Source organism: Phascolarctos cinereus, unplaced genomic scaffold (assembly GCF_003287225.1).
Source record: "Phascolarctos cinereus isolate Bilbo 61053 unplaced genomic scaffold, phaCin_HiC Scaffold_726;HRSCAF=1367, whole genome shotgun sequence".
Taxonomy (NCBI): domain Eukaryota; kingdom Metazoa; phylum Chordata; class Mammalia; order Diprotodontia; family Phascolarctidae; genus Phascolarctos; species Phascolarctos cinereus.
The window spans coordinates 56,455,517-56,480,168 of record NW_027556098.1 but is presented as its reverse complement, the minus strand read 5'-3'; the positions used below and the strand labels follow the sequence as shown (position 1 = coordinate 56,480,168).

Here is a 24,652-nt window from a genome sequence, read left to right as displayed (position 1 = left end):
GCTCTTTGTTGTTTGATCCCCAGCTTCTCCAAAGCAGGAGCAGTTGCTGTGATTTTGTCCCCTGTTTTCAAAGAGGGGGCCATGACATCAGGAAGAGGATATCATGACACACAAGTGAATTGGATTTAAGCGAGGGAGGGCTGCACAAAGTCGCCAGCCTCACTTTCTCCTCCGGAGCCATCTGGGTGGGTCCAGTGGCTAGGTAGAGAATTGAGGTAGCATGACGTACAGGGAAGGGTGCTAGATTTGGAGTCAGACAACTTGGGATGAATATTGACTTTACCATTTAATAATAATAATAACAGCCAACATTTATGGAGTACTTGCGTTTTCTATGTTAAGCGCTTTGCAAATATTATCTCATTTGACACTGGGAGGTAGGTGCTGTTATTTATCATTGTTGTTGAGTTGTTCTCAGTCATGTCTGACTCTTCGTGACCCCGTTTGGGATTTTCTTGGCAAAGATGCTGGAGTGGCTTGCCATTTCCTTCTCCAGCTCATTTTACAGAGGGGGAAACTGAGGCAGAAAGGGCTAAGTGACTTGCCCAGAGTCACACAGCTAGTAAGTGTCTGATTTGAACTCAGGAAGATGAATCTTCCTGACTCCAGGCCCAGCATTGTGCCACTTAGCTGCCCAGGTGCTACGATTATCTACATTTCATAGACGAGAAAACTGAGGCAGACAGAGGTCAAGTGACTTGCCCAGGGTCAAACAGCTAGCAAGTGTCTGAGATCACTCTATCCACTGCACCACCAAGCTCTTTCATACTGTAGAAGCATTGGTTCAGCGGATTTATTGCCCATAAGTGAGCCCCATCTACCTGGGCCTCAGTTTCCTCATCTGTAAAACTGGAGTGGGTGGGAAGTCAAATTAGAAGACTACAAAGGTCCTTTCCAGCTTTAAATCCCAGCTCCGGTAATCCAGAACTTTCATAAATCCTAGAAAATGCGGCGCCTTAAACCTGATATTCCTAGTCTTTAAAATTAAATATCAATCATAACCCACTTAGAGAGATAGAAGAACAAAAAGGCTTCGCTGCTGTCATGTTCCCTAAGCATATAAACCACTGGTGGGGCACTCAGACCTTTATTAAGCACTTCTGCCACCTTCCCTTTTGAGCAAGTAGGTGCCAGGTGGTCCTGCGTCTTCTTTGGTTGGACTGGGTCTGACTTCTCAGTACCTATCACTGTATTTGCAGTCTGGATAGCGGTAAGCAAATCGAGGGTCACAGGTTCTCAGTGGTTTCAAGATGCCCTTCAGCCTGCTGGCTGCACTGATGACCTCCTGGTCTGAAAGCAAGGGGTTCCCACAAAGACCCAGAGCAGAGTCTATCTCCTCTTGTTCAGGTGGGGGGAATTTGCCTTTGAGAAGCTGGGGCAGGAGCTGCTGACAGACCATCACCAGGCTCTGTTTCTCTTTGACTGCGCTGCAAGAAGGAAATGGAGATCGACAGTCTAAAACGAGGCAGCTAAATATATCTCTGTATTCTTGTTGGCTGTCTTGAGTCAGACTACCTGAAAGATGAAAGAAAAAAAATATAGATTTTATTCAAACGCCATCCTTCCTCATGATGGAAAGTTAACCCAGGTTTCTTTAACAGAGAATCTTTTTTTTTTTCCTAGAGATTTTCTGTCTTTGCATCGGCTTCTGCGACAACTTGTTTCTCTTCTGAGGTGCGCAGGAGATTTGCTCAAAAAAATGGAAGTAGAAATCTCATTTATTCAGCATAGGAAATGGGGCTGAAAGGAGATTAACAAAATCCACGTTAAAGGTAGCCAAAACCCTGGGATTTTAATCCCATAACACATGCATAAAGACCAGTGGAATTCTTCGTAGGTCACCAGGAAGACAATACTTTTCTTTCCTCTTAAAAAGAGGTCTAGGGATATGAGAGGTGACCAGAGTCATACCTAGGGCAGGGGCCACCAAGACTGTACCCTGGGGCAGGAAATTTAAAGGATGCAATAGCACTCAGACTTTGCTTCCTCACTTAAACTCAGGTAAGAATGCTTAGTCTCCCTTCCCTCACCTACTTCATTGACACTTGCCCAGATTAGCTAGTTATAGCTCTGGAAATAACCCAACATATGAGTCAGATGGTCAACCGGGAAAATGATGAAAAGATGCCAGGTCCTAGGTGGCTACCTTGTCAATTTAAAAAAAATTTATGATTCACTCATATACCTCATTCATTTCCACGCTTTTTAATTTTGCAACTTTATAAAAAGCAAATGTGTCAAATTGGATTACAAAACATACCAATGAATCAGCCAGACATTTAACATTTAGATAAGGAATAAAAGCATCTGCAATGAAAGTTCCCCCCCCCCGGCCCAACATACCAATCTCAGAAGGGAAAATGAGGATTTCAATGTTCAGAAGAAAAGAAAAGAGCAGGGTTGACGTGAATATATCAGGACAGAAGCATGGATTGTTCTACCTGAACATAGCTCTCTTGAGACGTGCTTGGGGTAAAGCATGCGTCCATGTATCAGTCAACACACCATTTAGATCCGAGGTCCAATAGAGATTCTAACAATTGACAGGGACTAGAGGGAGTTATATTTTCTGCTGATTCCTGAACTTTGAACGATCTTCCTTTCTGACAAACCATAGATGTTAGTGCTCAAAAATGAAATGATATGAAAGATGGGCAGGTGAATCTCAGCCTCCCACCTTGCCCCTCCTCTCCACCTCCCTGGTCTTGTTAAAATTCTCCTATGACAGCTGCTCTTTAGAGTACACGCTGAGTACCTTGCTGCTTGTCAATGACGCCCACTGTGCTGGCATCTCGGATGAACAGATGCCCATTGTCAAAAATGCCAAACGTGCCAGCATCAATGCGGGTGAAGTAAAAGAAATAGTTCAAGTCATTGTTCCTCAGGGAATCCAGGATGCCAAGGAGCTGGTATGCCAAGTCAGCTGCCTGTTCTGCAGGTGAGCTGTAGAACTGCTCCAGGGGCTGTGTGCTGGTGCTGACCAAGAATCGGCCACAGGAGCCTAGGTATCTGGGCAAGGGCCACCCCTCCGCCCCTGGGAAAATCTAGAATAGAACAAAGAGGAAAAAATTTTTTAAAATAATCACCATTTCTTTCTCTCTTTCAGTTGCTTTCTTTTCCCTCTTTCCTTGCCTCTCTTTGCATAATGACAAATGAAGATTGGCTTTATAGACAGGTATCCCTCCCACCCAAATCTGTCAGCAAAATCCCCTGAAGCCCTTGGCACCATTTTCTAACTACAGTGATGCTGTGTCTGCTAATGGGATATTTAAGTAAAATGAGGCAGGCCAGTGTGCACTAGTCCCTAACCTTCCTTCTTCCCCTACTCCTACTTGGTTTCATTATAATTACATTGATTAAACCTATTATTTGCCTGTAGTCTGGTTTCATCTAGGCCCTAGGCCAGCGATTTAACTATATCTTCACAGATATATGAGGGACAGACACACACACACACACACACACACATTTTTATCATCTGTGTGTATATATGTATATATACACAGATATATACATATATACACATACACACAACAGAGATATATACATACAATATGAATATATAATGTGTGGGTGTTTATGTATGTGTGTGTGTGTATATATATATATTTATATACACACACACACACATGCATACATATGTGTGGTGTGTGTATCCACGGATGGAATCACCTCTACAGAGTAGGACAGAAATTGACTTTATGTTATGTAATGAGACAAATTCATCAGGCCAATAAACCCCTTTGAGACTCCCCTCACCAAAAAAAAAAAAGTACAAAAGTGATACATAATTCATAATGAAAATGTGTAATGGAGGTGGTATGGTTTAGTAGAAAGAAAAATATTTTTGGACCTGGATTTGAAAGCAAGTTTTTCTACTTATTACCTGGGTGATCTTGGACAAGTGATGTCACTTGGACCAGATGACCTGTTAGGTCCTCCCCAGCTCTAAATCTGTGATTCTTTAGGGCATTAGGTTAGTACTTCTGTCAGGATTGGAACAATGGGGGAGTTAACGTTTCAGAATGTAAAATACCTGGAAATTAGATCTCCTATTTTCATTGTTACTGGTGGCCAGTAATTCTTGTCTCACCCCACAAGACTCTGAGTCACACAAACCTGGTCCAATCTTGAAGGCCTCACTAAAAAAAAAAGGTGATTTTCTCCTTTTGACCTTTTATACATCCTCCCAGAGTTCACTTTGAGAAAATGTCCAAATATTATCTCTAAGTTTCCCCAAATGTGGATAAAAGTAAGAACTCAAATTAACAAAAGCCTAGGCGTGGAAGCATTTATTATCATTCACCCACCCCAAACACCACCACCACCACCACCACCACCACCACCAAAGTCACTTAAAGGATTCACAAGAGCCCATCAACAAATACTGAAAGCACCTGAAGAACTCTTAACAATTCCCCTCGGAAGGAACTTGCTGAATCTAGGGTTGCCACCAGGGTAACCCCTTGATTTTCCAGCAGATCTCTTATTCTTCCATAGGATCTTTCATAATCCTTCCTTGTCATTGGATTCTCCCCAGAAAACAAGAACAACCCTAGACATTCATAACCTGACCCCTTTTTACCTTTCCAGTTTTCATATCCCTTAGTCCCCTGCTTCCATCCCTTCAAGTCACTGACACTGATCTTGCTGTTCCTCCAAAAAGACCCTCCATCTCCTGACTTCAGGCATTTTCTCTGACTGTCCCCTAAGCTTGGGAGTCCTCATCATCATCTTTTGGCTTCCCTGACTTCCTTCAAGTCCCACCTAAAATCCCACCTTCTCCTGATCCTTCTGAATTCTCTTGGTTGGTCATTGCCAAGTTATCCTGTATCTGGATGGACTGTGTATGGTCATCTGTGTGTTGTCTTTCCCATTAGACTGTGAGTTCCTTAAGAGCAGGAGAGCTAGTTGACAGGCTGACTAATATTCAGCCTCGTGGTACTTGCATTTCTTGAGAAAGGAAGTACTTTTTTTCGAAATGCTAGATGGCAATTCCTTTTCACATTGGACCTACACTGTCTAAATAATTTGCTTTAATAATGGGGATGGGTGAGTGGGAGGGGTGGTGTTGGCAAAGCCAAGTGCTCAATCCCCTAGGATATGATATACTTTTTCAGCTTTTGAGATCACTTAAGGGTCTCCTCTTTCTCCAAAAAGGATGCTACTAAGAAAGTCTTCTATCTGAACTCTTGAAATCAGTCGGCCAATAAGCATTCATGTGCCAGGCACTAGGCTAAATACGAGGGCTACAATGAAAGGCAAAAGACAATCCCTTCTCTCAAGAAGCTCACAGTCTAATGTGGGAGATAACATGCAAACGACTATGTACAAACAAGCTGTATGCAGGACAAACTGGAGATGAATCAGTAGAAGGAAGGCACTGACATTATGGGGGATCAGGAAAGGCTTCTCGAAGAAGATGAGATTTTTAGCTAGGACTTGAAGGAAGCTAGGAGGCAGAGATGGGGAGGGAGAATATTCTATGTTTGTGGAATAGCCACTGAAAATATCAGGAGTCTGGAGATGGAGCAGGCCAATGTCACTGATGGAGAGTAAGGTAGAAGAAGACTGGAAAGGTAAGAGGGGGTCACATTAGGAAGGGCTTTGAATGCTAAACAGAGGATTTTATATTTGATCCTAGAGAAAGAGTCACTGGAGTTTACTGACTATATGATCAGACCCATTATTTAGATAGATTCATTTGACAGTTGAGTGGAGGATGGGCTGGAGTGGGGAGAGATTTAAGACAGAAAGACCAACTAGCATGCTATTGCAATAGTTCAGGTGTGAGGTGACAAAGGCCTGAACTAGGGTAGTGGCAGTGTCAGAGGAAAGAAGGAGGCTTCTTTGAGAGACTTCATGATGGTAAAATAGACAGGACTTGGCATGATTGGATATAGGGGGTGAGAGGGAGGAGTCAAGAATGATACCTAGGTTGAAAGTCTTTGGAGATGGTGGTTCCCTTGATAGTAAAAGGGAAATTCAGAAGCACGGGGAAATATGGAGTTCAATTTTGGACATGCTGAGTTTAAGAGGTCTGTGGGCAGGTTAGGAGATAGGGTAAGGCTAGATAAGAAGATCTGAGAATGACCAGCACAAGAAAGGATCATTAAAACGATGGGAGTTAGGGGCAGCTAGGTTGCACAGTGGTTAGAGCTCTGGCCTTGGAGTCAGGAGGACCTGAGTTCAAATCCGGCCTCAGACACCTAACACTCACTAGCTGTGTGACCCTGTGGGCAGGTCACTTAACCCCAACTGCCTCACCAAAAAAAAAAAAAAGCCAAAACAAAAAAAACCCCAAAACCATGGGAGCTGATGAGATTACTAAGAGAAAAAGTATAAAGGGAGAACAGAAGAAGGCCCAGGACAAAGCCTTAGGTGATACCCACTGTTAGTGGGCTTGACCTGGATGAAAATCCTGGAAAGGAGACTGAGAAGGTATGGTCAGAGAGGCAAAAAAGGGATGAGGATAAAGCAGTCACAGAAACAGAGAGAAGAGAGTAGTAAGGAGAAGAGGGTGACTAACAATGTTAATAGGGGCAGAGAGGTCAAGAAAAAATGAGGATTTTAAAAAGACCATTAGATCTGTCAGTTAAGAGATCATTGATAGCTTTAGCAAGGGCATTTTCAGTTGAATGATGAGGTTGGAAGCCTGACTAGAGAGAGTTAAAAAGAGAGAGAGGAAAGAAAGCAGAGGCATTGATTATAGCTAGCCTTCTCAAAGGGTTCAGCCTACTTAAGGCAACTCCCAATACTAGTGCTATCTAGGAAATCTCTCTTCTTTGGCTAGATTCCAGGATCATCCTGCCCAGGAATTCAAAATATCTCTTCCTCTTCATAGGAGTTTCAGGTGTCAGAAGCACTGTCCATAAACTCTGTTCTTGTCCTATGTAGGCAAGCATATGTCTGCTTCTTCCATATGTTTCTGCAGGAACTCAATCATTGCCTGAGCTGTTGCCATTTTTTGGCCTAGAATGAGCATTCTCAAGAACATTCCTCTCAAGCTGCATTCGCAAACACAAGTCTACCTCAGCCATGTGATTCTGTCACAAGTCACTATCAACTACTCCGGGGTGTATGGAGAAATTCCTTCCTCCATTCCATAGAAAAATGAAAGGGAAAAATGAAAGCATCTCTTCCCTTCCCCACCTCCCCACTTAATAGTATTTTATTTTTTCCAATTACATGTAAAGATATTTCTATTTCAACATTAATTTTTATAAGATTTTGAGATCCAATTTTTTTCTCTCTCTCCCTCCTTGCCTCCCTTTCCCCCTTCGCAAGGTAGCAAGCAATTTGATATTAACCTATACATGTACAGTTATATTAAACATATTTCTACATTGGTCATGTTGTGAAAGAAGAATCAGAAAAAAAAGGGGAAAACCATGAGATAGTGAAAAATAGTATGCTTCAATCTGCATTCAGACTCCATAGTTCTTTCTCTGGATGTGGATAGCATTTTCCATCATGAGTCTTTTGGAGTTGTCTTAGATCCTTGCATTGCTGACAAGAGCTAAGACTATCAAAGTTGGTCATTGCACAGTGTTGCCATTGCTGTGTACAATGTTCCCCTGATTCTGCCCACTTCACTCAGCATCAGTTCATTAAGTCTCAGGTTTTTCTGAGATCTGCCTGCTTATCATTTCTTATAGCACAATAGTATTCTATTACATTCATATACCACAACTTGTTGAACCATTTCCCAATGGATGGGCATCCCCTCAATTTCCAATTCTTTGTCACCATAAAAAGTGCTGCTATAAATATTTTTGTACATGTGGATACTTTTCCATTTTTTAATGATGTCTTTGGGATACAGATCTAGAAGTGGTATTGCTGGGTCAAAGGATATTCACTGTTTTATAGCCCTTTGGGCATAGTTACAAAATGCTCTCCAAAACGATTGGATCAGTTCACAACTCCACCAACAACGCATTAATGTCCCAGTTTTCCCACATCTTCTCCAACATTTGTCATTTTCCTTTTTTGTGATATTAGCCAATCTGATAGATGTGAAGTGGTACCTTTAATTTGCATTTCTCTAATCCATAGTGATTTAGAGCATTTTGTCATATGATTGTAGATAGCTTTAATTTCTTTATCTAAAAACTGTCTGTTCATGTCCTTTGACCATTTATCAATTGGCAAATGAGTTGTATTCTTATGAATTTGGCCCAGTTCTCTATATATTTTAGAAATAAGGCCTTTATCACAGAAACTGGCTATAAAATTATTTCCCAGCTTTCTGATTTCCTTCTAATCTGGTTGCATTGGCTTGTTTGTGCAAAAACTAAAAAATGAAAGCATCTTAGCACAGTGCCCAGCACACAGTAGGTATTTAGTAAATGTTTATTGACTCACTGACTAAAAAGGGCTGAAAGCAGTCTGCTGTTCTGATATATGAGCCAGCCTATGAGCGTGGTTTCTCTGACCAGAATCTGACCTCCTACGTTCCAGTCATCTTGGGGAGAGCCTCAGACACTGAAAACCAAGCAGAAGATGTTTGCATCTTCTCAACAAGTGTGAATATGTCCATACTTTCCATGAATAGGTGCTTTCCTGAACCTGACAAGAGTTTATTTATTATTGGGAGTTTATCAAATTAATCGAATGAAATTCCTGATCACTCTTTCTCTCCCTTATACTCTCCTGAAAATTGAATCTTTGCTGTTCCAACAAATCAAAGGCCCAGAAAGGTTATAATAGTTATCTTCTTTCTTCTTGCCTTGCCTTCCCCAGTGATGTGTACCAAGAATTCTAGCCATATCTATAAGGCAGTTTGTAGGCACCCTCCAGAAAACTTTTGTGAGGACCCGGAAGTCCCATAGATAGCAGGTCTGGAATTTATATTTACCCCCAAATTTTATAAATTCAACAAAGTTTTACAAAGTTTCTATAGGCTCATGCCTGCCTAGGTACTCACAAGGGCCTATTGCCACCCCCAAATTATTGGAGAAAATAATTTTTAACAAAATAAACAACTAAGAAAGGAAAGGGGCAAAATAGGTGACAGAAAAAGAAGAAAAAATGTGTTTCCTTTCCTAGAGAGGAAAGCACCTGGGTGAACCCCAAAGATATACTTATGCAGTATAATCTCTATGGATCTCTTCTGAGTTGTCCTAACTCAATACAATAGGATAGTCAGTCAAGCCGCTTAAAAAAAATAAAATTATCCTAGATGAGCTAGGCTAACTTATCTTTTGTTGGATTGAGTAGGCTGGCTTAAAAAAAAAATCAAACTAACATCAAAATCCTCAAAGATATTTGGGGTTTCCCCCCCGAAAAAAGAATTCAACACTTAAGGTTAATTGGAAGTCTAGATGCACATTCTGGAGGAGGTCACAAGATATTATACATAGCCCAGAGCTCCCCCAGCCCGGTTCCTGTCCTGGGTGTTGACTTAAGACAGACATATTTCTTTTTTGGCTCATTATTCCCCATCTGGAGTTTACTTTAGGAAATCTCCGGATACAGCTTGTCCTATACTTCCATGGATGTGGGTAAAAGGCATCCTCAACTTCCCTATGTAGACCCTGTTTTGGGAGGCTCAGATTTCCAGTGTGTACAGCAACTGATGTTTTGGGAACAACTCTAGAGGCTTTGCAATTATGGCAATGACCATGATTGCTTTGCCAATATTTCTAGGAAGGAGAAAGAAGACAGAGAACAGAGAGACCCAGAATTCAAAAGGCAGATAAGATTTTATCTTGAGATGGGTTGCACCATTAACCCTGATATATTTCCCTAATGTCTGCAACCAGAGGGCTTAGGATACTCTATGACTATAGGGATGTGGTAGTGGAAACTATACGCAATAGGATGAGATAACCCTTCACAGACATTATTGGGTCACATCACTATCTCTGAATTGAGGGGAAGGTACTGATTTTTTTGCCTCCTTCTGTATTCCAGCAGGAACTCCCCTGCTCCTCTGTCAGAAAGCTCCTCATGTTTCAGTGTCTGAGCCGATCAGTATAGGGGGACAGTCTCTGGGGATAAGGTGTCAGAGAGACAATCAGCCCTCCCCAAGAGCTAGGCCTGGTGGCTGAGCCTGTGCTAACTGTTGCCCACGGTGTTCTGAGCATTCTGAGCCAGCCTAGAGTGAAAGGAGAAAGATAAACAAAGGCCAGAAAGAGGGTTTATCATCAAACTCAAATTCACTTCTAGACAGAACAGGAGCCCAGTACCTAGAATTAAAAGAGGGATACAAGAGAGGGATTGTGCTCCAATGGGCTTTCTCTTGATCCTCTACTCCTAGTATTCAATCCTATTTGCTGCAAGCAAGCCACTAAAATCTCATTATGCATATAAAGGCTTGAGGCAACAATGCAGGGAGAAACCAATGTTTACTTCACTCCCACAGAAAATGCAGATGAAAAGCATTCACAGGAGCCCATAAACAGATACAGAAAACACACAGAGCACTTGCAGTAGTTCATAAGAGTTTTAAATTCTAATAACTTCTTTATTAGTTCATAAGAGTTCTAAGTTCTAACTTCTAAGAGTTATTAATTCATAAGAATTCCAAGTTCTAATAATTTCTTTATTAGTTCATAAGAGTTCTAATAACTTCTAATAGTTTTATTTCATAAGAGTTCTAAATTCTAATAACTTCTAAGAGTTATTAGTTCATAAGAGTTCTAAGTTCTAGTAACTTCTAAGAGTTATTAGTTTCTAAGAGTTCTAAGTTCTAATAACTTATTAGTTTCTAAGAGTTCTAAGTTCTAATAACTTGTTTATTAGTTCATGAGAGTTCTAAGTTCTAATAACTTCTAAGTGTTGTTAGTTCATAAGAGTTCTATGTTTTAGTAACTTCTGAGAGCTCTCTTAGAGTGGAACTGGATCTGGGACTCTCAGCTCTCACCTTGGACTCAGACAGCACCTTTTCTATTCTGAAGGATCCCTAGTTCTCCACAGGGACCTTCACAGTCCTTCCTTTACTTCCTATACTAATATGTGCTGCCAAAAAAAAATCTTATTTTCACCACCAGAGTCCTTGGTACTATCCAATAATTCAACATCAGAAACATGGTTTTATTCACGGAAATGACACTAACAAAGATGCATTGCCACCTGCTTTTCAGCTGCAACCTCAGGACCAATAGATGTCTTAATATAATGTGCACCTGAAAACTCCTATGTGTGTGTGTGTGTGTGTGTGTTGTCTCCTCCATTAGAAAAGGAGCTCAGTGAAAGCAGGGACTGTATTAATTTTCTCTTTGTATTCCCAAGGCTTACCACAGCACTCAGAAATAGCTAGTTCTGGAGTCAGAAAGACCTGGGTTCAAATCTGACCTCAGACATTAGCTGTGTGACCCTGGGCAAGTCATTTAATCTCTGCCTTAGTTTCCTCAACTGCAAAATGTAAAATAGCGCCTACCACCTAGGTTGTTGTGAGGATCAAATGAGATAATGTTTGTAGCCACTTACATGGTAGATGCTATATAAATGCTTATTACCTCCTACTTAACAAGTACTTTTTCATGCCTTCAAGTACTTGTGGTGTCACACTGTGGTTTTAATTTCCCCACAAGGTGAGCACATATTGGGGCTACAGACCAAGCAGCACTCTGACATCTGGTGAGTCCTTTCTAACCCTCAGAGACCTATTACAGAGGCATAGTAGATAGTGGGCTGGACTGGAGTCAGGAAGAGCTGAATTCAGATCCCGCCTCAGATAGCTGCATGACCTGGGTATGTCACTTTAACTTCTGTCCGACTCAGTTTCCTCCTAAGTAAAATAGTAAATGCTGCCAATAAAATAGGGATGATAATAGCACCTACATCACCAGGTTGTGAGATCAAATGAGGCAATATTTGTCATATGCTTAGTATGGTGCCTAGCACATAATAGGAGCTTAATAAACCAGGGAGACTTTCATTGTTATGGTACTATACTGAGGGCTTTTCTTGGAGAGTAGCTGGATGGCAACCCCCTTTCTCATTGATGGACCTGTAATAACCCAGGGTCAAAAGTCCTGATCCCCCACTCATGAAACATCTTTAATCCTTACTGCTGCTCTTGCTATAGAGACCACAGGGTGATTCTTTTCTTTATCCAAAAGGATTGCTTGTCCTCTCTTTCTTTCTAGAAGATTGCTTTAGGCTCTCAAACACAGGGTTACCCATAATGTAACTCTCAAAGCTGGTACTATTCAGAAGACCTCCCTTCCCTGGCTGGAAGATTAAATTCCAGCATCACATTGCCAAAGAAATAAAAATCTCCTCTCTTCTGTCAGTAGGCTGTGTGTTCAAGATCATTGCCCACAAACTAGCGTTTTTGCCCTTTGTGGGCAAGCATATGTCTACCTCTTGTCTGTATTTTTCTCATGAATCACCATCAATTGCTCTTGGGCTGGGGGTGGGGATAATAGATGGGAGAAATCTCTTTCCCTAACCTATGACACTGCAGAAGAAAAGCATAAAGCAAAAATTAAAAAAGGGTAAAGTTGAACAAAATATGAAGAAAAAGGGTGGAAAGGCAAAAAAAAAACCCCAACTGAGAGCAGCCTGTCTCTTTCTCTTTTATTCAGTCATTTCAGTTGCATCTGCCCCATTTGGGCTTTTATTAGCAAAGAAACTGGAGTAGCTTGCCATTTCCTTCTGCGGCTCATTTTGCAAATGAGTAAACTGAGGTAAACAGGGTTAAGTGACTTGCCCAGGGCCATACAGCTAGTATCTGAGGCTAGATTTGAACTCAGGAAGATGAGTCTTTCTGACTTCAGCCCTGGCACTCTATTCACTGTGCCCTATAGCATCTCCCTGACCTTCTCTTTTATAGTTCCCCACAAAAAAGGAGCTTCTTTGACTTGAGTTCCTCCTCTTACCATTGAATCATCCTGGGGGTAGCCCTAACCTCTGAAACCCAATCAGAAGCTGTACTCATCCTTCTCAAGGTGAAAATGGGCATATTTACATTTTAAGGGGAGAATAATCATCAAATTGATTGGAACAAGCTCTCCTGATTGCTACCAATCTCTACTTTCTCCCTCCGTTCTTCCCTCCCCAGTTAAAAGGAAAAGACAAAAACGTAAAATATCAGAAGAGTTAAAACAAAACAAAACAAAACATTAAGTTGCTCTCATTTATAAGCAAACACAGCAGGGCAACTCCTCAGACACAAATCCATCCTCTTGATGTCCAGACAGCTTATCACGTTGGGGCAGCCCCTTTTACTGAAACCGAATCCAGAATTGTGTGTCTTTTCAACAGGGCATTACTGGGCATGCCCAAATTGTGCTTGAGAAAATCATCAAGGTGATTGGTGAACTCATCAAATTGATCAAGGAAATAAATTCTCCTCCCTTCACCCTATCATTTAAAATGCCTACAATGACTTCTCTTTCCTTTCAGACCTGGTCTGTATGCTATTTTGAAATCCTAAGCTACTGTGTGATGTTTGGCAAGGCTGGAATCTACACATGAACCATCAGCTGATCCCAAATGGAAGAAAAATCAGGATTAGTACCCTCTGATTCTCTAGAAGGCATGCTTGCTTTTTGTTTGTACATCTAGAATAGACCTAGGCATCTGGCTTCATTCCTCCAGAAACTTTCCAGAGAGCATCATGGTTTCCAGATCCAGACTTCCAACTATCATTACCCAGGGCCTTGTCTAGTTGTCTAGAGTATGTTGCAGGACTCTAGGAATTTTCTAATCTAAATGAAAAAGTTAACTTTAAACTAAAAAAAAAAGGAATCTGCTTGAGGAACTTCAGGGAAAAAAAATTAAGCCAAATAATTAAGTTGGTACTTAGAGCTTGCTAGAACAACCTTACATAAATTCCAGAAAAGTTATCTAACTTTGCTAATGTACTGTCATTTTGATTTATTAATGAGTGAATACTGTGAATAATTTGATTTTTTTCTCTTTTAGATATATATGACTAACCTTTAAGTGAGAAGGGATAAAATTGGAGTCAGTTTAAAAAGAAAATGATAATTTTTCCAATTTGAGCAGAGATCTCTTCCTTTTCCTGATACAATTGACTGGAATAAGGAGAGATCATGAAAGTTATTATGGAAATAAAATTGAGTTAGAAAAAAGATTCTCTTATTTCTGAAACTTGTGGAAATGAGACCAAATTTATGGCCTTTCAGGAGAAAATATGTGAAGCAAATCAGGCATGAGTTTGTGAAATGAACTTAGAAATTATAACAGCAATAAAACTGAATTGATCTTGAATTTCATGGTGAGGTTTCTCTGAATTTACTAGGAACTGAAATTTAACAACAATAATAGCTAGCATTTATATAGTGCCTTAAGGTTTGCAAAGTGTTTTACAAATTTATCTCATTATCTTCCCAACAACTTGGGAGGTAGGTACGTTTTATAGATAAGGAAACTAAAGTAGACAGGGATTTAGTTACTTGCCCAAGGCCATATAGCTACACTGAGGCTGAATTTGAACACAGATCTTCAGCACCCTTAAAATATTTTGACTAGACCTGTTCTTTTATTTTCTGCCTCGTGGAGACTGTGGAGTGCAGGAATTCCTTCAAACCCTGTATTGACTTTATCTCCTCTGGGATTGAAGCACTTTGTATAACTACTTAGCTCCAGAATAGAAGGATGTTTTTATTGTTTTTCTTCTCTCAAAGCAAACTGTATTTGAAGAACTTTATTACTAATAGTTGGTTGAATTATCCCCTTTCTTCTAGTAGCTATTGCTTTTCATTTTTCTTCTCCAATTGAAAGCAGATATATTTTGGGACATCAATTCTTTATTTTACAGTGAGGAGGCGTTTCAATGGCTTATGGGAGAGAGCCTAAATAAATGATTTGGTTGAATTCAATTTTTAGCAAATTGAAGGAATTATATACAAATTACACTTACCGAGGATTAGGTTTTAAAATAATGAAATGGAGAGCAGCCTGAGCACTAGAATCTTTAAATATGAAGAAAAGCTCTTAAAAAATAATTAATTAGTCCAATACCCAGAATGTGTATGCATTTGCAAGAGACAGAAACAATAAGAAAGGAAAGTAAAACTAACGATACAATTAAAAAATAGAAAACATTTTGGAAACAGAAATTTAAGGGTAAGAAATTAAGAGTAATAAAAAGGAAAGTGGAATATTATAGATAAAGAGAAATGTAGTAACTCACAATAGAGTTAGCCTAAATTATAAGGTATCTGCAAGTTATCATAGATTCAGAAAACTAAATGGAAGGACCAGAGGAAGAAATAGGTTCAAAACAAAGACTTCTCCTTGTTAGAAACTGATTGGAACAAGAGATTGTTTTTGAAGAAAAAATTTATGTCTAGGGGTTTCACAAGATTCCTAATTAACTTCAAACAATTTCAGAGATGTTAGTATCCCGGTGTGAATTTGGAAAAGGAAGATGAATCATGCCTTCAAAGTGGCAGTCTAGGTTCGTATTTATATGGATTCTTATAGATTTGTTGGGAACAACTATAATCTGTTCTGGATAATAATTGCTTGACAATACTTTTGCAATTGTGGCATTTAAGAGTAAAAACTCTACATTGGTTATTAGAAGAGCTGGAAGAAATAAGTATTAAACTCTATGATAAAAACTGCCATGATGCTCCAACTTCCCATCTGATGGGAAGGGAAGAATAGGACTTGAAGACCTTTAGATATTTGCATAAGTTTGTATACTGGCTTATAGCCAGATAATAAATAAATTTTCAAAATCCATGTCAGCTTTCATTTGTAGTTAATACGAAACTTTAAAGTTCAAACCCAATTTTCTAATAACTGTGTTCAAAGGATATAGGTTGTACAAGTATACATGTTAATCAGTGACATATATAAGATGGTCTATGTATGCACATGTGTACATTATCCTATTGTCTTCTGAACATGGTAATTAGAAAATTGGATTTCATCTTTAAAGCTTCATATTAACTATGACTAGATGGCAACTTGAAGTTTTTAAAAATTATGTTTGGGTATGCATTTGTCTATATGTATATACACACACACATATATTTGTTGTTTAAGTCATTTCAGTCATGTCCAACTCTTCATGACCTCATTTTGTATTTTCTTGGCAGAGATACTAGAGAGGTTTGTCATTTCCTTCTCCAGCTCATTTTTAGATGAGGAAACTGAGGCAAACATGGTGAAGCGACTTGCCCAGAGTGACACAGTTAGTAAATGTCTGAGACCAGATTTCAACTCAGGTCTTCCTGACTCCAGGCCCAGCGCTCTATCCACTGTGACACCTAGCTGCAAAATATATGTGTGTGTGTGTGTGTGTGTGTGTGTGTGTGTGTGTGTGTGTGTGCATATATATATATATATAGTTTATGTATGCACATATGCATGTATATGCATATTTATATAGGCATGTATAGATAGATATAGACATAATATATTGATATATCCACATACATAAATTATATGTAAACACATTTATATATATATATATGTGTGTGTGTGTGTGTGTGTGTATATACATATATAATATACATATATATTATATATTTCTGGAATGAGCTTGTTTATTCAAAACAGCTAAAGGTATTTGAATTATCTTCCTGTTCCTATCTTCCTACCAGATGGGAAGTTGGTGCTTCATAGCAATTTATGGAATAATTTGTTTGATATGCAATTCATTCAGATCCTCTAATACCCTTTTCTTCTAGGTGTAGAGAGTGCCACTTTAAGAATACAAAGATGCAATGTAGTTCACAATAATTAGGAATATTTGGAAAGTTGTCAAAACATTAAATAGGCTGGAGTACTTCATTTGCATAATGAATTTGTAGATTTATTTCCTGGAAATCTGAACCATAATGTTTGTCAAGTATTTTGTTCTACCTCTAAATGAATCCCAATACCTGTGGATATTGATGTTAACTGTAAAGATAATTGTATCTTTCTTATCATAAGCATTAGAGTTGATGTGTGCTATAATCTCTTGGATCTGTAAATATGACTTGCTTATCATTTATTATCTCAGCCTGATCCTGGTAAAAGTGTTTATGTTGATAAATCAGCACTCCACCATCCAAGGGGAAAATGCCAATGGCTGCCAACTGGGAAGTTCTAAATGGTGCGCCATATTTAAAGTAGTTCCAGGTGGATGTTGATTGATAGGAAGGTCGGAGAGACAGTTCTTTGAAGGTAGTGATAGGATCTGCCTGACTCATTTTTCCTGATCCTGCTTCTTTCCTTTGAATGGAAGTTTCCCCACTTGTCAGATCACAAATATGGCTACTCTACTCCTTGAATAAATGTGGTTATGAGTCATAAATTGTTGGTTTCAATTTTTTTTTTTGGCTAGGCAATGGGGTTAAGTGGCTTGCCCAGGGTTACACAGCTAGTAAATTGTTATGCATTTGAGGCCAGATTTGAACTCAGGTCCTCCTGAATCCAGGGCCAGTACTCTATCCACTGCACCACCTAACTGCCCCTCAAAATTATTTCTAACCTTTCTCCAAACAAAGTTGAGATGGTCTTATCCAAGGATAGTCTGTGACTCCTAGACTGAGACTTGATAGAAGTTTGTTACAGCAACAGCCCTCCCGCCCCTCTAACACTCAATTAAAAACCAATAAATTCTGTGTGATTGTGCATACCTGATTCCATAGTGTTGGGACACTGAAGTGAAATCACTCTCTTGTTAATGTCCTAGAGGTAGCTCTGACCAATCCCACTCTAACTTCATTCATAAGGTAAGCATAAGAAGGGGCAGCTAGTTGGCGCAGTGGACAGAGCACAGGCCCTGAAGTCAGGAAGACCTGAATTCAAATGCGACCTCAGACCAAACACTTGACACTTACTAGTTGTGTGACCCTGGGCAAGTCACTTAACCCCAATCCCTCAAAATAAATAAATAAAAAAGATGAGCATAAGATGTTCATAGTGTGGAACACGCCCTTCTCGCAGGGTGTACCTTCGGTTGTTTCTCTCAGTAAGGACTAGTCTTCTCTAAGTGACACATGAAGGTCATGTATTTCTTCCAAGATCAGTCCCCAGAAACTGAGAAATAGACTTGGAGATGGGAAGAGTATCTTTCATACCCGGGGCATTTATGCCATATTACTCATGCTACTCACTCCCATACCTTGCTCACAAGTGCCAAATCTTAGCACACATAGTCAAAACTGCTGCTGCTGTGTGTCAGGGAGGTGAAGCCATGACATGCAAGTGAATTGGATTTAAGTGAGGGAGGGCTGTGCAAAGTCACCAGCCTCACTCTCTCCCCTGGAGCCATCTGGGTCCAGTGGCCAGTTACAGATTAGGACGACTAGAGATGGCCCAGGATGCAGTGGGGACCTTGGCCTTTTCAAGCTAAGATCTTTAATAGATCTCAGTTGGACTGAGGCAGCACCTATTCAGTGATTAAGGCTTAACATAAACAAAAACAGAGTGAGGGGAAAGGCAAGGGATGGAGGGTTGGGGTTAGGGGGGTGAAAAACGGGAATGATAAAAACAGAAAAAAATTGGCTTGCTTCAAATATTTCCCTTGTGGCCAAATAGAATGGCATAAGCAGTTTAGAAATCCATAATATGGGCAGCTAAGTGACTCAATGGATACAGCACTAGGCCTGGAGCCAGGAACACCTAAGTTCAAATCTGGCCTCACACGTTTACTAGCTGTAGGACTCTGGACAAGTCACTTAACCCTGGTTGCTTCGGTTGCCTCATTTGCAAAATGAGCTAGAAAAGGAAATGGAAAATCTATCCAGTATCTTTGCCAAAACAACAACAACAAGAACAACAAAACAAACCCAAATGGGATCATGAAGAGGCAGACATGACGGAAAGTGACTGAACAACTGAAAACATTGATTGGCACCGTTATAGAGGAAGGAAAATAATCTCTAGCCTGAGGAGTCCTGTGTAATGGACAAATCTACAATGGTTCAGATCTACAATAAACTTGCTGTGTGACCTTTATTAAGTCCCTCTCCCTCTCTGGGCATCGATTTCTGTGTGTTTCAGATGAGGAGGATGGACTACGGGGTCCTTCTAGTTCTAACAGTTTATGGTTCCCAGCTCTTGTTTCACTGTAGTTCTCAAGTAACAAGGTAGCTTTTTCGGGATCTTTAAAAGTTATTCCTCTATTTCATATTCACATCATAGTGACAGGAATGATGATTTGTTAGGGTCAACCAAGAATGAAATGAGAAATAGACAGAGGTAGAGTGGGGTATGATGATCTGAAGCAAAGTATAGATAAAGTGTGTAGTATAGGTGTGGGACTTCTAATATAGGTTGCTCTTTGGGGCATATGTGTTTAAATTGGTAACCTTAAAATATCTTTGAAGGGCAGTGAAAAGGGATTTTTGTGTTGTTATTTCTGGGCCTCCAAACTTGTCCTACAGAGTTGACTCTGAATATGCATTCTGGCAAGACCAGCAGTAAATGTTTCCAGCCTCATACTTTCTGGAGTCAGGTGACTTAAGGGTTGCCTTTCACAGACCATTTTTTTAAAAAAATCATTTACCTAAAGTTTAAGTTGAAAATTTTGGCTTAAAACAAGATGCAATCTCTTCCTGTATAGCCACGGACTCCACTGGTTTTTATACCACCTACATTGTCATATTTGGCTCTACAGTATAGAAATGAATATTTTGCCAAATGTACCAAGACTTCACTACGTTGAGGGCCATCATCCACGATAGAAGTCTGAGAAGCAAAAGGGCAGTCTTCCTATGGCAGGCCATAAAGGGTTATAGATTTAGAGCTGATAGAGACTGTTACAGCCATCTATTCCAACCACCTCATTTTATAGATGAGCAACACAGGACCAGAGAATCAAAGTGATTTGTCCAAGGTCACACAGGAAGTAAGTGGCAGAGCTGAGATTTAAACCCAAATACTTTGACTTTAAACCCAGAATTCTTTCCACTGTACCATACTGCCTCTTCTCTTTGAGTTTACAAACTACTGAAAAAATATGGAGAATACAAGATCCTGGTATATTTGTTGATTATTATTATTCAGTCATTTCAGTCATATCTGACTCTTTGTGATGTCATTTGGGGTTGTCTGGTTGTCTTTTTTATGTTTTTTGTTTTTTTGCTTTTTGGTGAGGCAATTGGGGTTAAGTGACTTGCCCAGGGTCACACAGCTAGTACATGTCAAGTATAGGATTTGAACTCAGGTCCTCCTGACTCCAAGGTTGGAGTTCTATTCATTGGGGGTTGTCTTGACAAAGATACTGGAGTGGTTTGTCATTTCCTTCTCCAGCTCATTTTACAGATAAGGAAACTGAGGCAAACAGGGTGAAGTGAGTTGCCTAGAGTCACACAGCTAGTTAGTGTCTGAGGCCAGACTTGAACTCAGGAAGATGAGTCTTCCTGATTCTAGATCTGGCACTATATCTATGGTGCCACCTAGTTGCCTTTGCTTGTTGGAAAGAAAGAAAGAAGGAAGGAAAGAAAGAAAGAAGGAAAGAAAGAAAGAAAGAAAGAAAGAAAGAAAGAAAGAAAGAAAGAAAGAAAGAAAGAAAGAAAGAAAGAAAGAAAGAAAGAGAGAGAGAAAGAAAGAGAGAAAGAAAGAAAGAGAGAAAGAGAGAAAGAAAGAGAGAAAGAAAGAGAGAGAGAAAGAAAGAAAGAAAGAAGCAAGGAAGAAAGGCAGTGAAGAAAAAAGGAAGGAAGGAAAGGAAGAAAGAAGGTAGTAAAGAAGGAAGAAGGAAAAAGGAAAAGCATTTGAGATGGCAAAGAAAAATATAGCTTGCAAAGGTTTTCTTCCAGGCATTTGTTAAGAACGTTCAAGATGTCTTGATTTGTGCAACAAGGAGATCTAGTCAGTGATATGCCAATTGTTAATTTTTATCATGAGCACTTATACAGTATCTTGGAAATTTTCAAACACTACAGAATCAAGACTTGCTTTATCATTTTGTCGATTGCCTAGATTTAATATTAGTTGCGTTTCAATTCTTTACACAATAAAACATAAGCATTTTGGGCATTGTAGCTGCAGAGAAACTTACCTGTAACAAGATGGGATGGGCATTGATGGAAAGGGTATAAAGAAGGCGCAATTTGTCCCGATCAGTGAAGTGATCCATGAAGACACTGCCAGCATCTGTCACTTCAGCATATCTCCGGACAATGCGGTCTAAGAGCCTCTGTGAGGGACATCGCAGCATTGGACTAGGTAGACCCTGTAAATGGAAACATCCATGTAGGTGATTGTGAGGGCTTAGTTATATGACTATGGATGGAGCTGAGACCACTACAACTGGACTATAGGTACTCCCATCTTACCACCCAACTTTCTTTGGGCATTATCGTTAATATCTTTTGGTTTTACATCACCTACATTTCCCACCATGTCCAAGAAAGTGATCTCTTATAAGAAATAATAAAAAGAAAAAATAAAAACAAATTTCATAAAATTCATGAATACATAAAAAAAGCCTAAGATTATATGCAGTGTTCTGTATTCCTGGTCGCCCACCTCTGCAAAGAAATAGGGAGGGGGCAGAGTCTCTCATATCTCTTCTTTGGGGGCCAAACTTGATCATTATAACTTCAAAACCATCAGTTTTTGTTGTTTTAGTGTTATGCTTTTATCCATTTGCATTGTTGTATTTCTTGTATATATTATTTTTCTGGTTCTGCTAACCTCACTTTATATCAGTTCATATAAATCTTTCTATGCTTCTCTGGATTCATCATGTTCATCATTTCTCATGGCACATTCATGTACCACAATTGGTTTAACCATTCCTCAATTGTTGGGGCATGTACTTTGTTTCTAGGACTTTGCTACTATAAAAAGTGCCACTACAAATATTCTCATTGTGTAAGTACCTAAAGCGTATGGACATTTTATTCACTTTCTTTGCATGGATTCCAAATTGTTTTTCTTGAATGTTGGATTAGTTCACAGCTCCACCAACAATGCATTAGTGTGCCTATATTTCTCCAACCCCTTTAACATTGTATATTTCCATATTTTGCTGTCTTTGCCAATTTTCTGGAAGTGAAGTAAAGTGTCAGGCTTTAAAAAATTTGCGTTTCTCTTATACTAGTAATTTGGGGCATTCTTTCATGATTGTTAATAGTCTGTGATTCTTTTAAGAACTGATTGTTCATATTATTTGCATGCATTATTTACATGCACTTATTTATTAAGGAATAACTTTTGGTCTTATGAATTTCTGCTGGTTGTCCACATATCTTGTACATCAGATTCTTTGCAGGGATATTTGATACAAAGATATTTCTCCCCCAGTGAACTATTTCCTTTCTTATCCTGGTTGTATTCATTGTGTTTATGCAAAAGCTTTTTCATTTCATTATTGAATTTATCTATTTTATTTTTTATAATTGCCACCGTCCCTTGATTAAGAATTCACCTATTACCTAAGAGCTGTGAGAAGTATATGATCACTTTTTTTCTAATATGTTAATGGTATGATCTTACTATAGAATATGATGTAAGATGTAGTCTAAACTTTATTTCTACCAGACTGCTTTCCAATTTTCTAAGTAGTTCTTGTTAGATGGGTAGTTTTTCCCTAGATAATTTATGCTTTCAGGTTTCTTGAATACTGAGCTATTAAACCAATTTATTTCTAATTCTTGCCTAATCTTTTCCATTGATTTACTTTTCTATGTTTTCAACAAAGTCCAAATGGTTTTGATGATTGATAAAAATATCAATCAATATAGTTTGAGTTCTGGAAGTGTTATCCCTATTTTATCCCTACTTTTTTCATTGTTTCCCATGATTTTCTAGACACTTTGTTCCTCCAAATCAATTTTGTTATTATTTTGTCTAGCTTTGTTTAGTATAACATCTATACATAATTTTGTTTATATTGGCCAGTCATGTCTACTGAATCTACTTCAGCTATTTGAATTGTTTCTTACTTCTTTAAGAACTGTTATTTTATTTATAAAAATATTGAATGTGCTTTGGTAGAATGACTTCCAAATATTTTATGCATTTTGTAGTTATTTTGAATCCTTCTTTTCTATTATTGCTCACATGTGTATGCATATATATGTATGTATGTACATGTGTGTATGTGTATATATGTGTGCGTATACATGTATGTATGTATGTATGTATGTATGTATGTATGTATGTATGTGGTAAGTTAGTCATTTCAGTCATGTCCAACTCTTCATGACCCCATTTAGGGTTTTCTTGGCGGAGAAACTGGAGTGATTTGCCATTTCTTTCTTTCTTTCTTTTTTTTTTTGGTTGGGCAATGGGGGTTAAATGACTTGCCCAGGGTCACACAGCTAGTAAGTGTTGTGTATCTGAGGCCAGATTTGAACTTAGGTACTCCTGAATCCAGGGCTGGTGCTCTATCCACTGCGCCACATAGCTGCCCCTGCCATTTCTTTCTCCAGCTCATTTTACAGATGAGGAAACTGAGACTAACAGGGTTAAGTAACTTGCCCAAGATCACACAATTAGTAAGTGTCTGAAGCCAGATTTGAACTCAGGAATACTTATCTTTCAGACTCTAGGCCTGGCACTCACTTTATCCACTGCACCACCTAATTGATACACACATATGTTTATGTGTGTGTTTATATATATATATCTGTATCGATGTATGTGTATATCCATGTGTATGTGTGTCTGCATATATATATACACACACTACAAAAATTCTGGTTAATTTTTCTGATTTTATTTTGTAGCCTACAACTTTATTGGAACTAGCCATTTTTCCAAATTTTTTTGCTGATTATTTTTTAGGATATTCTAAACATTTTAATTTGCAGATCAATACCATAGCTGTAAAACACCCCCAATAGATATGGATTGTTCTTTATATAACTAAATTCTCTTGAGTGGCTGGATTGCCTTGTGGTTAGTCTCAGAACAAGGAAGATCTGAGCTCTGTACCCACACCTAACACTTACTGTCTATATGACCCTAGGCAAATTGCTGAATTTCTGTGCTCTTGGCCATGGTATCAAACTCAAAAAGTAAAGGATCCCTGGGGCTACATATTGACTTAGAAAACCACAAATTGCCATTACCTATGTTGTATTGTCTTTTATTTATTTTGTTAAACATTTCCCAATTGCACTGTAACCTGGTTCTCACTGCCCCAGGGAGTGATGCAGGTCCACAGATTATGTGTTTGACATTTTTCCTCTAGACAGCTCCATTGCAGAGAAAATATTAAGGGAAGGTTTTCTCACCTGGATGGTTTCCTATACTAATGAAACTATAGGTCCATTTCCTATGTTCTATTTTTTGTGTATATTTTTCTATATTTCTTTTAAAATTTTAGGTTTGTTGGTATTTCCTTGGCATAGCAGATGCTGATAACTATTTTTTAATTTCTTCTGGATTTGTTATGATTTCATCTTTTAACCGATTTCTCTCTTTGAATCATGTTGGCTAGTATCAGTTTTTGTTTTTGTTTTTTGATGAGGCAATTGAGGTTAAGTGAGTTGCCCAGAATCACTCAGCTAGAGAGTGGTATGTGTCTGAGGCCAGACTTGAACTTGGGTCCTCCTGAATCCAGGGCTGGTTCTGTATCCACTGTGCCCACCTAGCTGCCCCCTATCAATTTTTTTAAAGTCTTTCAAAGAACCTACTTTTTGTTTCCAATCCACTTTGCAACTCATCTGTTTTATGGGTAAATTTAGCCAATAACATTTGAGGTTATAATTATTATGTTTGTTTAGTTTTTGAGACAGATAAGGCTATGGATAGAGCTTGGAGTCAGGAA

At 39.0% G+C, this 24,652-nt stretch overlaps 1 protein-coding gene across 1 annotated transcript in view; it reads right to left on the bottom strand.

Annotated features, from left to right (window-relative positions):
- Positions 1-267: 267 nt before the first annotated feature.
- Positions 268-24,652, bottom strand: part of DIPK2B (divergent protein kinase domain 2B) — a 62,686-nt gene continuing 38,301 nt past the window's right edge. Inside the window, exons 3-5 of the mRNA XM_020996041.2 lie at positions 20,930-21,103; positions 2,756-3,044; positions 268-1,515 (exon numbers count right to left, since the gene is read on the bottom strand). Of these exons, the coding sequence (XP_020851700.1) occupies positions 1,175-1,515; positions 2,756-3,044; positions 20,930-21,103 (804 nt within the window). The 3' untranslated portion in view covers positions 268-1,174. The remainder of the gene's footprint in view (positions 1,516-2,755; positions 3,045-20,929; positions 21,104-24,652) is intronic.